The sequence below is a fragment of the Sylvia atricapilla genome, chromosome 19 (genome assembly GCF_009819655.1).
Source record: "Sylvia atricapilla isolate bSylAtr1 chromosome 19, bSylAtr1.pri, whole genome shotgun sequence".
Taxonomy (NCBI): Eukaryota; Metazoa; Chordata; class Aves; order Passeriformes; family Sylviidae; genus Sylvia; species Sylvia atricapilla.
This window is the reverse complement of record NC_089158.1, coordinates 5,835,480-5,849,610: the sequence shown is the minus strand read 5'-3', so window position 1 is coordinate 5,849,610 and position 14,131 is coordinate 5,835,480. Positions and strand designations below refer to the sequence as shown.

General features: G+C 45.1%; 2 protein-coding genes across 4 annotated transcripts; one reads left to right on the top strand and one right to left on the bottom strand.

The window, feature by feature from the left end:
* Window positions 1–38: 38 nt before the first annotated feature.
* Window positions 39–3,667, top strand: DOLK (dolichol kinase). Of its 2 annotated transcripts, none has more exons than XM_066332710.1 (2): window positions 39–65; window positions 1,832–3,667. In XM_066332710.1, the coding sequence occupies exon 2, from the start codon at window positions 1,930–1,932 to the stop codon at window positions 3,499–3,501; it is 1,572 nt and encodes a 523-aa protein (XP_066188807.1). In that variant the 5' UTR covers window positions 39–65; window positions 1,832–1,929; the 3' UTR covers window positions 3,502–3,667. The 2 variants fall into 2 exon arrangements, with proteins under 2 accessions (XP_066188807.1, XP_066188808.1); XM_066332711.1 differs by lacking the exon at window positions 39–65 and adding an exon at window positions 506–572.
* Window positions 3,668–5,725: 2,058 nt separating this feature from the next.
* Window positions 5,726–11,634, bottom strand: PHYHD1 (phytanoyl-CoA dioxygenase domain containing 1). Of its 2 annotated transcripts, XM_066332712.1 has the most exons (11): window positions 11,527–11,634; window positions 10,583–10,741; window positions 9,968–10,043; window positions 9,793–9,840; window positions 8,381–8,436; window positions 8,136–8,198; window positions 8,015–8,036; window positions 7,533–7,661; window positions 6,899–7,015; window positions 6,626–6,752; window positions 5,726–6,420 (listed from the first exon to the last, which is right to left on the bottom strand). In XM_066332712.1, exons 1-11 carry the CDS (start codon window positions 11,557–11,559, stop codon window positions 6,375–6,377), a joined length of 876 nt encoding a protein of 291 aa, XP_066188809.1. In that variant the 5' UTR covers window positions 11,560–11,634; the 3' UTR covers window positions 5,726–6,374. The 2 variants fall into 2 exon arrangements, with proteins under 2 accessions (XP_066188809.1, XP_066188810.1); XM_066332713.1 differs by lacking the exons at window positions 5,726–6,420; window positions 6,626–6,752 and adding an exon at window positions 6,759–6,806.
* Window positions 11,635–14,131: the final 2,497 nt, after the last annotated feature.

Here is a 14,131-nt window from a genome sequence, read left to right as displayed (position 1 = left end):
CGGGACACGCCCTCACAGCTGGGTCATGTGACAGGCGGCGCGGCAAGATGGCGGCGTCCTGCGAGGTGAGTGCGCGTTGGGCTCCCCGGGGGCGGGGCCGCGGCCGCAGCTTCGCCCTGGAACTGGGAATCGCCCGGGAACGCTTCCGACGCTTCCCGCGGGCGGATGTCGCTCCCAGTAGCGGAGGTTGGGTTGTGGGTGTGGCGGTTGAGGGGGACAGGAGATAGCGGCGAGCAGCGTGGAAGGACAGGGCGCGGGCAGCCCGCGGGGTGAAGGGAGTCCACAGTGCGGCGGGGCCGTGGGGAAGAGAGGGAGCAGGCAGGGGCTGCAGCGAGGCGAGAGCTACCGAACGTTTGGCAGCACGGCAGTGGGAAGCTTCCCTGCCCTGAGCAAACGGGACGGGAACCACGAAGCGGGCAGAAAATGCCCGGTCTGGCTTGAACCGTTCCATCATGAGAGAGCGGCAGCGCCGAGGAGCTTCACAATACGTGAAAGAAGGTGTGGAGGATTGCGGCAGGGACAAGGAAACGAAATAACTCAGCCGTGAAATACATCGCCTTGCAGATTGTCAGGTCTAAACACTCACCCCGGGTGAAACTCTGCCTAGTCTTGGAGCCAGGCAGGGAAGCTGTGACGTGCCCGTGGTACAGAAACTGGGGTGCAATGTTAGGGTTGCCAGACTGAGTAGGAGGACTTGGTCTTTGGTTGGCAGGTGACGTTTACTCTGCTTCTTCTCAAATAAGCCTTAGGCTTCCCCTTCCCCAGTGCTCAGAAACAGCAGCGAGTAAGACTCCAAAACCATTATTGGTTGGAGGTAGATATTGCCCCGACCAGTTCTGTTTTATTGACTGTGTGATTAATTCTTCTCCTGTCTAGAAGTTAATTGCAATGACAAAAGATTGCACTTGGCCTGCTGGAGCTGTGTAGCAACAGTGCATGTAATGAAGCTGTTTGGCAATCAAGTATTTCAGGCTATATGAATAAGGATGCCAAAGAGCAATCTATCAATAATTAATTAAGTTTTCAGTACAAAGTCATAAATATCTAAACACTGCAGACACACTGTGTAAGGAAGTTTGACGGTACAAACTGTGATAGTTCCTCAGTGATATTGCTGTTATTTTGTAATCTGGTGTCACCATTCAACGCTGGCTGAAAACCCAAAACAGAACCTTAAATAAACTTCCATGAGGGAGCTGGTGTAGATACTGGCAATGAGACATGAGCAGAATTGAGTAAGACTTTGCTGCTAATCAGCTTAAGGGTGGGCCAGAAAGGATAAAGTAATGCAGTTTCACAACTGGATCAACCATAATATTTCCAAGAGAAATAAAGAACCTGAGACCTTCAAAGACCCCAGAAGAGGTACCAGTGTAACAGCTGAGGTTTATATATGGCTGATTATCAAGTTACACATCCATAGAGAAATCAAAGTTGCCAGAAAGCAATAAATGCTGGTGAGAATTGCACAGTGTTGTCAATGCCCACAGTTTTTGAAGAAGATAAGATGAGATTTAACCTAACAGAGTAAATATGCCTGTTTCTGATTATCACCACTTCTTATCTCCCAGTCCAAAAATTAAAAGGAAAGTTTGGTTTGCAGGACAGCTGTCAGTGGGCTGTGAGCCTTCATTTATAGAAAGTAAAGTGCAGGATTGGCTTACCTCACTGTTTTGTTTTTTTTTTAACTATCTGTGTGTTGACATTAGTAATTGGCACATAACTATCAGTTTAAATTGAGTTTAAGAATGAAATAGCTGTGCAAACACCTTACCTGTGCAAGTAGTTGCTTTAATTGCTTGTGGGGTTTTTTGGGGTTTTCTTTTCATAGGAATTACAATAGCATGGACAGGAATTCTTCCTAATGGACAACTGAGCACATTGTGACTCCTGAGATTCTGCAAGCTCGAGGCAGGCTGGGCTGGAATCATGCTGAACAAGCCAGTACTGGTGGAGTCGCTGCTGGTGTTCACCGTGGTGCTGTCGGTGCACGCGGTGGTGTGGGACCGGTTCTCCTGGTGCGCCGTGGCTTTGGCTGTCCAGGCCTTCTACGTCCAGTTCAAATGGGACCGGCTGCTGCAGCTGGGGGGAGCCGTGTTCCAGTTCCGGGGGGCAGCCAACAGCGGCCTCCTGCCCGCCAGCATGGTCATCCCCCTGCTGGGGGTGGTGATGAAGGAGAGGTGCAGGGCTGCCGGCATCGTGTACTTCGAGCGCTTCGGCATCGTCGTGGCTTCCACGGGAATGCTGCTGGCTCTCTTCCTGTCCGTCTTAGCAGTTGGCATCACCAAACCCGTGCCGACCAACACTTGCATCCTGACTGGTATTGCTGGCAGCGTGATTATCTACACCATGAAACATTCCTTGACTGTCTCGGAAGTGATAGAGGTTCTAGAAGTGCTGCTCATTTTTGTCTACCTCAGTATGATCTTGCTGTACTTGTTGCCTCGATGTTTTACTCCCGGAGAAGCGCTGCTGGTCCTTGGAGGTGTGAGTTTTGTTCTCAATCAGCTCATTAAACGCTCACTGAATGTAATCGAGGGCAGAGGGGATCCCATTGACTTCTTCCTTCTGGTAGCAGTTGTTGGAGTTGTTCTCCTTGGTCTTTTTTTTACTGTGCTCTTCATTTTCATGGATTCAGGCACATGGATTTCCTCCATGTTTTTCCACATGATGACAGCAGTGTTAGGTTTAGGGGTCATCATGCCTTGGCTGTACCGACTGATCCAGAGGAACCCTCTGTTCTGGCTGCTCCAGTTTCTGTTTCAGACACAGACAAGACTTTACCTCCTTGTGTATTGGACTTTCTTGGCTGCCTCAGCATGTGGTGTGGTTTTCTACCAGAACGCTAAGAGATCATCTGAATCTAAAAAACACCAGGCCTCAACTATAACCAGGAAATATTTCCATTTCATTGTTGTAGCTACTTATGTTCCTGGACTAATTTATGACCGCCAGCTCCTCTACATTGCTGCAGTGCTGTGTCTGGCAGTGTTTATCTTCTTAGAGTACGTTCGGTACTTCAGGATCAAACCCTTTGGACAAACCTTGAGGCATCTGCTCTCTCTCTTCTTGGATGAAAGAGACAGTGGACCTCTAATCTTGACTCATATTTATCTCCTCCTTGGCATGTCCCTCCCAGTGTGGTTGTTTCCCAGGTCTTGTGCTCCTAAAGGCACCTTGCCCGGGGCAGGAGCACTGGTCCCCTACTCTGGGGTGCTGGCAGTGGGGGTAGGAGACACCATTGCCTCTGTTTTTGGCAGTACAATGGGGGAAATCAAATGGCCAGGAACAAAGAAGACCTTTGAAGGGACAATGACAGCTATTTTTGCTCAGATCATTGCTGTGGCTCTCATTCTGATCTTTGACAGCAGTGTGAATCTGAACTCCAGCTATGCCTGGATTCTGGCATCTGTGAGTTTGGTTTCTCTTTTGGAAGCTTACACTACTCAAATTGATAATCTGCTGCTGCCTCTCTACCTCCAGATCATGCTCATGGCATAGAAGCACTTCCAGGAACAGGGTTTTCTCCCTTCCTAGAGAAAGGTACTAGGAAATGCACTGTAATGAAAGCTCAAAGCTGATATTTTGGTACAGCAAAGAAAATTGTTGAGAATAGAAATGAAAAAGACTTATTTAAAATAAAGGTTTTGATTTAGTCTTGTTTTTACCCCTGTCAAAAATAGCTGGATTTATGTTCTAGCAGCAACAAACAAACATGACTTATAAAAACAGCACTTGTATTTAATGAACCAATCTAAGTTTCTTCTGGGTGCCCAAGGGAAGCAGAGGAAGAAGAGGTAAGTCAATTAGAGAGAAAAAAAATAAACAAGCAAGTCTCTCAGATGTTGCTACCTCTGTACTGTACCTTGTTTTCTGTACCAAGTCCTGCATCTTGTGTTTGATGTATGAACTCTCATTCCTGTATAAGCATGATGTAAAGCATGTTTGATAATGAGGGTAGGCACAAGAACCACTACAAATGTCCAGCTACATCCAGTCCTCCTCAGCAAGAGCCCAAACCACACCACAGTGCACAAACACAACTCCAAAATCAGTAGCTGCCACAGCTGAGTTATCCAGGGTCGGTAGTAAAGGTTTGGGAATGTCAGACACTGCTCATTCCAGACCATACTAATAAGAACAGTGAATCTTCAGCCCTGAAGTTTGCTTCAGAAATAAAAATGTTTTCTCTTTCTCAAGATTTAATCTCTAAATTAATTGAGAATGAATATGGGGGGGAAATTAAGTAAAGTCACTAAAACTAATTACACAATAATCCTGAAAGCAGAAAATCTGTTGAAGTCAATAAATTTTTTTTACTATTACACTGTCCTACTTCTCACATTTCTTCAGCCAGACATTTAATCAAATAATTTATAAAAATGCTTCTATCAGCAAATTGACTAAAGCTTCTGAAGTCCATCCATTTAATTAAAATTACAGCTACTATTTTGTGCCCAGAAAACCCCACTTCATTTCTATGTATGAAACCCTTCTGTATCAACAGTCTCTTCTCACTGGTTTCCCCAGTGTCCATTAGAGCAAAACACAAGCATCCTTCCTATCTCCAGGGATGTGTCCAAGCAGGAGATTGTCATTCCAGGATTCCAGTTTGCATCATGAAGTTCACTTCTGACCCTTTTTGAATTCACTTTTAGGAACAGTTTGGGGGAACTTACACAACACTGTCCTGCAGGCCTGTAGCTCTGAGACCATGCCTTGGGAGGGAGCTTAAGACCAGGGGTGGAGTGAAACCAGTCCCTGGGTCAGCAGAATTGGCTCCACAATCCAATATAGTGTGTCCCTGCAACAAGCCAGGACTGGAATAGCTGAGAAGCAGCATTGCCCAATTCATCCCCCTGCCTGGGAAAGGTTCCTGGGATTTGGTGCTGCTTTTCCTGAGAATGCCAGAGTTGGCCAGAGCTGGTTACTAACACAGTAAATTGTCAGCTACTCTGTAGGAAACCAAACTCAGTAACTGCTGGACTGTTTCCTTCACATTTAATGGGGAATCTTGCCAATCAATCCAGCTTTTTTTATTTATGCACTTGAAGGAGATAGTTTTGCACACTGCAGGTAGTGGTGCAAGTCAAGATAAATTATCCCTCCTCAGCAGAATTCTAAATTATTAACTCCTCTCATGGAAAGATGCAGACAAAACTTGAGTTGCTTCTGTCACAAGCCACAGCCTTCACCACTGACATCATGGTGACCTTTGGAGATAGAGAAATTTGCTTTCCTTCCACCCTGCTTCCAACTTTCAAACAAACTGTAGAAAAGGCAGCTTTTTGAATGCTAAAATTTTGCATTAAATGTTCCTGCTGTTGCCCTGACCCAGCTCCCCAATTTACTATAAAAAGGATGCATCAGTAAGATTGGGGTCCACTCTGCCACAGCCCTCAGCAGCCTCAGGGTTACTCTGATATAATTCCTGCATTGGTGACACTGGGCTCCTTTCTCAGGGTTGCCAGTGCTAGTGAAATCACACCTACACAGCTTCTCTTCAGTTCAGGATACAGCCTGGAGCTTGCCCGGGGTGTAGCTTGCATTTCCAAATATTCTTTGCTATAAGTTGGTTTGCGTTTGGTGAGGTTTTGGGGATAAAAATTGTTCTTGTGCATATCGAGAGTTCCAGCTGCTCACCAGACAATTTAGCACTGTCCCCACTAGTTGGGAGAAGGTCACACTGTGTCTTCCTCAAAGAAAAGATGATGGAGATGAAAAGGAGAATTTCTATACTTCTATTTAAATGTAAAGAGTTTAATTGAGGTTCTTTGTTTCCATCATTTCAACATGAATCTTTAAAAATTGTCACATTTTTAATTACAACCAGAGATAAAACACTCAGCTACTGTCCTCCAGGAGTATTTAGAAGATTGACTATAAAAAGCAGACCTCCTGCTTCATTTTACCCACTACAGGATTGTTTTAAATCACTGTTATTCAAACAATAAGACAGAAACCTAGGAGTGAAAATCAAACTTCTCCCCACAATATGTTCACCTGCATTGCTGGAGTCAACCAGCCAAGAAATGCACTTAAGCTCTTAAACACACAAAAATACTGAGTATCTGCAAGGAGAAATACTTGGTAAGTGGTCCCGGTCAAGGTGCAATGGTCTTAATTGGTTTGTTTTCAAGACTGAAGGTGTTTCCTTACCAAAAGGAGTGGGTGACTACTCTCATACTGGCAGGGCTCCTGCTGCAGTAGAAGCTTCTGTCTACTGCAGGTTTTGGGCTGTGATAATGGTCCTGGTTTCGAGGAGGAGGATGAATGAACATTGAGATCTGATCTAGTGAAGGTTGTTTTTAAAGAGACTGTGAATGAACAATCAGAAAGGAATATTGGTCAACTCCACATGCCAGTCACTAACTTCAAGTGTAGAGCGATGGAAAAGGCAGTTCAGGAGTTGGCTGGAGCCTAGGGAGTAAAGAAGAGGTAAAAGCAAAACTTTAGAGGCTATTCCAGTTCTGCAGGTACGAAGTCAATACCAGCTGAGATACTACCAACAAACTGAACTCCAACTAGTTATCCTAGTTATCCTAACTCAAACAGTTATCCTAACTATTGCACTGGAAAGGCATCGATTTCCTCAGGCACCTGTGAGTGAGGATCAGCACCTTACCAGTTCTCTTTGCTCCAGGTGGTGCCTTTGGCTTCCATCACGTGGAAGGTGAATGCGTGGCGAGAAGAGTCCGAGCTGTTGAGTTCACTCTTATGGACAACCTCACCATGGATGAGGATGAGTCCACCTGTGGGAAAGAATCACCTGGACTGCTGTTTTCCAAAAGATGAGCTCTGGCTTTCTAGTGAAAGGGAAGGTGCAGGGTTAAAATACAATTTTAGCTTCCTTGTGCTTTCTTGAGCTGTGAAGTGCCACGTTTGGGGCTGTTTGTACCTTTGCTGATAGGCAGAGGTATGAACTGCTTGTCATCATAGGCTGGCTCTGAGCCTACAAACTCTACACATGTTGAGGCACCTGAAGCTGCACGGACCATCCTCCGAGTAATCCCATCTGCAAATCCACAGAATAAGCAAACACACAAAAATCAAACACCTGGCTACATTCTGCACAGCAAAGGAACAAGGTCAGTGATGTCTCTTGGCAATGACAGGAACTTTATTATAACTATATTCATGCTTTCCTTAGTAATTTGGGTGGAGTCTTTTTGATTAAGTAGAGATTTAGGATTTTCCAGCTGTGGCAGAAACAGATCAAACAGCTGCTTTCTGTTTGCCTTTTTGGCCCCTTCTGTGCATTGCAACAGACCCTTAGGAACACAAATAGTGACACATTTAGGCAAAGCCAACCTTTGGTCCACTTTTGCTTTCTATAGGAGCATAAACCATGATAGGAGTACAGCTGTCTCCAGGAATTGAGGAATGAGTGGCTCATTCTGAAGAGCACTATGATTACACTCACTGAGTGAATCTTCAGGTGAGCAGAAATGTAAAGCTACCTGATGTACTCTAGAGGAGGGGAAAAGCAGAACTGTGCTGGTGACCAGCAATGGTCACACACATGCTCTTACTGGTGTGAGAGCCAGGGATGAACCACAAACAGCCATTCTCCTGTGTGGCATCTTCCAGGGCAATCCAGAACCCCAGGATCCTGCCAAGAGGCTCTGTGTGCAGAAAGGTGGCATCCTGGTGTGGTGTCACTGCAAGAAGAGACTGTCACTGAGGTCTTTAATGGGATTCAGTTCCTCTAGAAGGACTTCAGGGTTCCATCTTCCTGACTCAGAGCCCTCCCCTGCCCACCCACCTATCAGACACATTAAATCTTACATAAAAATTCCACCTTTTACCCTGCTGCAAATGTAAAAGCAACTCTTTGTTCAAGCTGCATATGATATAGAAACTTTTCTGAAAAATGTAGATTTCAAAGATGTTAAGAAAGTTTGGACCACCAAACTCACAGGTTTAAGTCTGATTCTGAGCCTTTTCCCTGGTTATATTCCTTTCCTAAAGGAGAGTTATCTGCAGTGTGATATAGGGATAACACAAATCTCACCTTCACCACCAATGCCAGGTTGCTGCAAAGAAAAAAAAAAAGTGATGTGTGAAGAGTTTCACAGCTTCTCACTTAACAGAGTCTTATTTCTTGAGTGACAAGACAACGTGAATTACTGTACCTTGAAGATGTACATGCTCTGCACAACTACTGGTCTCTCAAGTCCTAGTTTTCTCCCCAGATCCTGCAAGAAAATTTTCCAAGATTTATGTTTTCTGCACGCTATTTAGCATTATTCTTTGAAGATATTTAAATTTCCTTTCACTGGCAAAATTACTCCCCCTGAGAGTGTAGAAGACTAAAATTAACTACTCTGCAATTTACTTTTCTTCCCCAAGACCATTCTAGGAAGCAATAACAGCTCACCTGCACCTTGGGGGAGTGGGTGATTTGCTTGAAGACAGGATCATAAGCGTGTAGGGCTAAGGGGAAAGAAAAGGCTCAGACAGAATATTTCAGAAAGAGAAGGGAATGTGGCAGCTCTCAGTGATGAGCTGCAGACACCACAGCCAAGCAGGATAAATTGCAGCCAGAAACTTTCATCCCTCCCAAAATAGATAAATGTGATTTATCACACCTAAGGTGATAGGACACTTACAGTTGTACAATCATCATCAAAGACCATAAATATAATCACTCCCTGGCCACAAACTGCACACACATAAAAGCCAGTGTACAACAGAGTGAACAAAATTAAATACTATGTGATTCAGTATTATATTACACAAGTGACAACCATTACACATGACCCTGAGGCATATGGGTGAACTCATCCTTGAAAACACACCTCTTAAGACCTACCAGAAAAGTGAAGTACTGCAAAAAGGAGCTAGAGCTCATCTTTGGTGCCCCTCAGAGAGCCCCAGCCAGCAGGTCAGTGTTTGTGCAGACTCTTGCTACAACCCAGCTCTGACAAATCCACAAAGCAAAGACTCAGAGTTGTGCCTCCAGCTCATTCTGATCAGATTTGCCACGAGGACACAGGCCCAAGTCCAGCAGGAGCTGCTCTCAAGCAAGGGATGAGACTTGACCAAAATGAGTAATTACAGAAAATAAGACTAGAGAAGGCTTTTGAATTGTTAAGTTGCTGGGTCAGCAGGAATTTACAGTTGTTTTCACTTCCCCTGAGGAAAAGCTGAAGTATGACAGAAGGGCAGCAGGCCTGGGAAGAGGAGAGTGTTTTTCTGAGAAAACCAAAGAACAAGAACTCTTAGTTCTGAATTTCCAACTGTAGTGAAGTTCAGTCTGAACAAAGTTCACATTTGCAGGTTCAGGGAATCCTGCTCTCATTTTCCACGTATTGTTTGAAAACAAAAGGGATCAAAATGCAAGTCCAGGAACTGGTAGAGAAGTAGGTCAAACAGACAAGTAAGAGTAAAGAAAAGGTGTTGGTGACATTGCAGGAGGGAGGGCAGCCTCAATATCAGCAACCCAGCACGGCACAGGACATAGCAGAGAGTTTGGTCTGTACTGAATGTCACCAGTCTCAGGTGGTAAATTTTTAGAGCAAATATCTTACATAAAAGAGCCAAGGGCTGAAGTCCAAACTTTCACATGTCAGTGACTCTGAGCTATTCATTGCTGAGAAACCTCTGAGAAGGGGTTTTTGAAAAGGATTGGAACAGAAGATACAGTCCTCTGAGAGCAGAGAGTGAGGGGCAGCATGGAGAGAATTGCACAGACAGTTATGTACAGTGAGTAGGTCTTGAGAAATCCTCATGTCTGAAAACCACATCTCTTTTGTCCATCCCACTCCAAACCCCATCCTTTAAACATACCATGGCCAATCTTGCTGACAGACTTCTCCTTTGGAATTAGAAAGTTACCTACAAAACAAAACCATAACATTGTTTGAAAAGCAGGAATCATTACTTGAGTTGGAAACTGGCCCCCAATCCCTCACTCAGCCTTTTCCCATCCCCATCCATGTGGCTAACTCAGGCCAGGGCTTACCTTTCCCATCCAAAACACCTTTCTCAAAGAAGAATCTAATCTTGTCTCCACTGGTTAGGAAATAATCCGAGCTACCCTGCCAGGGATACGAGCCCAGTAAAGATAGCATCCTTGTAAAAACATAAACGAGCCTTCAATCAAAGCATTAACACTAACCTGCATCTTTTTCCCACCAAGTCCGCAGCATAAACAAAACACAGTGAAAAATCACTCATAAAAAGGTTTTCCATAACATCACATGTCTTGGTGCTGATCAGGGCTTTATAAGAACCTGTCACACAGAGGTTACCCTTGCTTTTCTTTTGCTGGCTGCCTGGAAAACAATCAGTTTTCTGTCTGCAGAACATCTACAAAGTATATCTGCGAGACATGCTTGTGGCTACCAGGGCTTCAAAGCACGGCAGAGCCACACTGATAAGACTGATACACTGATAAGACTCTTTATAACACCCCGGCAAACATTTGCAGAAAGCTGTAGAGCGAATTCCTTTCCTGGTGATTTGTTCAGTTAGAAGGAAGAGTCATGTTCCCCCAGAGCGAACACTGATCACGAATTTGCCTTTTTCCTTCCTCTTTCCTGCTCTCCAACAGGGGCAGCCCTGCCCCTCTCGGTACCTGCGCCTGGAGCTGCTCCTCCTCCCTGGTGGAGAACTCGGTGCGGCAGTGCGGCGGCACCTCCATCCCCGCGATGATTTTCTGGATCTGACTCCTCATGCTGTCACACTCCTCTGCGCTGAAAAACTGCTCCAGGACAAGGAAGCCATCCTTGTGGAACTAGGAGAGACCGGGTGACTGCTCTTCCCCAGAGTCCTCAGGGGAAGCAGCACAAAGCAGGAGAAAACAGTTTACAGTGTGGAAAGCATCCCAGCTCCAGCTCTGCAGCACGTTCTTAATTTTTAATTTCAGGAGAGGCTTCTGTTGCAAAAGGTTCTTTAAGAGGCTGAAGTTCCAAACACTTAAGAACAATCTATTTGAATCCCCCAGTCTACACGAAACAGAGATCTCATCACTAGAGCCGTTTGTGGTTCAACGATATCTTATCTAACACCTGTAAACAGCACCTATTAAACTACCAAACCCACTAACACAAACAGGGCGGTCATTCCTGCGCCAAATCAGAATGAGATTCCTTTACCAGCTTGGTTCTCTCTAAGGGAAAAAATCCCTGGGTGATTTCTCACAGTTCACTACACAATCCTTTACAAAATGAACTCTGTTGGCAGTGAACTCAGTTTCTTTATATAGAATACCCCAGAGATTATCCTTTGCCAGGAAGATTTCGAGTTCAGGGATGAGAGCGGAGCAGCACAGAGAGAAAGGGCACAGGAGAAATCCCTCCAAGAGCTCCGTGGGACAAGCTGCCTCCAGAAGAGTTTGCAGTCATGACATTCATGCACTAAAATTAACGCGATACAAGAAGCCGAGGAGAATATAAAGTGTTTGTAAAGCACATCTTTGCTAGCCCTGCTGACAGGCAAACCAGCAGCGACTGTATCTCACACACAGTGTCACCTGCCTGCACTCTGGACACGCTCCTTCCCCGCAGAGCAGCTCCTTACCTTCTGGATCTGCTGTTGGGATACGGATGCCATGGGACCCCAGCACCAACACCGCGATGTCCCTGAGCTCCGCAGGGCTGATCCCGCCTCTCCACGTGATCCCTGCCCCAGCACGTCAGAAAACACAGCGCTGGGCAGTTGGACTCTTGCACAGCTCCAGAGAGTTTTTTGTCCCCGTCGCCAGTTCTTTGTTCCTGGCAGGGACATTCAGGGCTGCACAGGATTGCATTGGCTCTTGGTGGTAATAAAGCACGTGAAAATTTTCTATTCAAGTGCAATCACATACTTGATGAACATTTGAGCTCCAAGGAGGAATCACTTAAAATTAATAACCCAAATTTAAAAGTAGGGCAGTTAAAGTGGTAATCGTAGGGATAAGTAAGATAAGGAGGGGTTAAAATAAGATTCAAGTGCGAAGAAAAGATCAAGATGTCTTAGAACAAACTGAAAGTACTGATTCAGAATCTTACAGAGTCAGTTTTGCTTGCTGAGTCCTGCCAGCACTTCAGCATTTTCCCTGAAAGGGTTCCCCAGCCCAGGAAGCGACAAACAGACTAAAGAGTGGTGAAGAGCTTTCACTGAGGGGTTGGTAAAACCCACAGAGAATACTTCTACTTTCGTTCACAGCTGCTTTTTGGCAATTTACACCTTCACTTGCTCTGTTCGCTCTCCTGCAGCTCCAGAAGTCCATGTAATATTTACAAATCAGTAAAGCCAAATGTACACAAAGTTCAAACCAGAGAGCAAAAATGCAGAAAGTGGGTCTAAAAGGCAGAGTGGGAGGAACAGTTGCCAGCCCAGCGGTGGCGCTGCCAGCCAACACATCCCTCCCCAGGGAATCCCTGGGGAAGGTTTTTCTCTCTAGAAGAAAACGTGTTTGGCTCCTACAGGAAACACCGAAAACACCCTTGCAGCAGGCACTTCACAAAAATAGCACCATGGGGCCGGGTTCTTGCATCACTCACCCAGCCAAAGGAAAACCCAGCAAAAGGAAGAAATGCAAAATGCTCACAGGAAAGTGTTTACATCCTAGCAACTGAAAATTCATTAAAAGAGAGGTTGTTTAAAAATAATTAAGTTTTCTATTCTGTAAGGGAATTGTGAATGAAATCCCTCCACACCTTACTAAAACTTTTTTTTTTTTTTTTTTTTTTAATTAAGATGAAATTAGGGGTTGAACTGTTTCTCAGGCTTTTCCCTGTACACAGGAGGATATGAATTCAATAGTTTAAAAAGCTAAATTCTGCCAGAGACTTTAATCACTGGGCTACAAACCTGGAGGGGGGGTGGGGAAAGAAATCCATCTCCAATGCTGCAAAGCTCAAAAAAAATTCCTGTAATTCCTGCTTCCTCATTACAGTCTCTCAACAACTGATAGAGTGGAAAAGTTTTTAAGGAAGATGCGTGACCAGTGAGGAAAAAAATAGCTGTAGGCTGTTGCCTGCAAGTTGATTGTGTGACCCACCTCACCCCTCCCCAGGAGGCAGCAATCCTGGAGAAACACTCCTGGAAAACACTCCCACGCCACTCCTTAGTCCCTCTCCGTCACTGTCGTCACTGTCGTGTCATGCCCTTCTCATTCCCACACACGGTGGTTTTTTCCAGCAATTTATCACGTCACCTTCTCCACTCCCCACCTTACGCACACACAATGACTCCAGAGGCTGTTTTGGTTCATGCCACAGCAGCAAACCACAGTTTTCCTGTTCCATGGAATGTTTTGAACAATATAAATAGCAGATCACGGCAAACAATGCAGCAGCTACCAGGAGATAAAACCCATCCTGGTTCCAGGAGCTTTCCATATCTGTCCTTAGGAGTCCTCCCATTCTTTGCCACTCCATGTCCCTATTTTGAGGCTCAGAAAGACCTTTTCAGCAAGAGGAAAACCACTCTGGGCACAGAATGCCCAAAAAAAGTCAAAGAGAAGGATGTCACTGTTGTAAAGCCTTCTCTCCCAGTAAGTTTATGCAGAAAGGTTGACAGTACTTAGACAAAACTGGGAAATGGCTCCTTTTCCTTCCCTTCCTCCCCCTCCAAGAGCTCTTTTTGCAGACTCAACATTTTCTCCTGCCAGCTCTGCAAGAAAACTTCTGGCAAACTCCACTGGAGGCTGCCAAAGCCCATCCCACATCTGTAGGAAAGGTACAGATCAAGTGTTTCAAATGCCTTTTGGAATGGCACAATTACCCCTATAAGGGTTCCTGCTGAAGCCATTTGGAGCCAAGACAGCTCAAGCAGCTCAGCACTCACACCAAAACTGCTCCAGTGGAGCTTCCAGGGTTATCAGGGAAGAAAAATTTCCACTGGACCACCTCACTTCTCTTGAAGTCTTTGATATGATCAGCAACAAGTGACAGAGTATTTAATGAGAAACAAGGAGCAAAGGAAGCATGATTTCCTCAGCTCCTCAAAGACCAGGTAAATCCTCCAAAAGGTGAACCAGCCAAAAGGAGCTGAGGTCCAGGTGAGCCTTAGATGACAAGGGACATTTTGTCCTCTCCTTTCTTGGTTCAGTCCTGCATTTCATTAAAACTCAGCAATAAGCAGCATTACAAACTCCTACTCACCTGTTTCAAAGCCTTCTTACATTCTGTCTGAAGTG

Excerpts from the sequence above, each read along its gene's own strand:
- DOLK (XM_066332710.1), top strand. The coding sequence starts at position 1,930 with ATGCTGAACAAGCCAGTACTGGTGGAGTCGCTGCTGGTGTTCACCGTG.
- PHYHD1 (XM_066332712.1), bottom strand. The coding sequence starts at position 11,559 with ATGGCATCCGTATCCCAACAGCAGATCCAGAAG. Across the intron at positions 8,199-8,380 it reads CCCACTCCCCCAAGGTGCAG|GATCTGGGGAGAAAACTAGG; the intron begins GTGAGCTGTTAT and ends ATTTTCTTGCAG. Across the intron at positions 6,753-6,898 it reads ACCTCTGCCTATCAGCAAAG|GTGGACTCATCCTCATCCAT; the intron begins GTACAAACAGCC and ends TCTTTCCCACAG.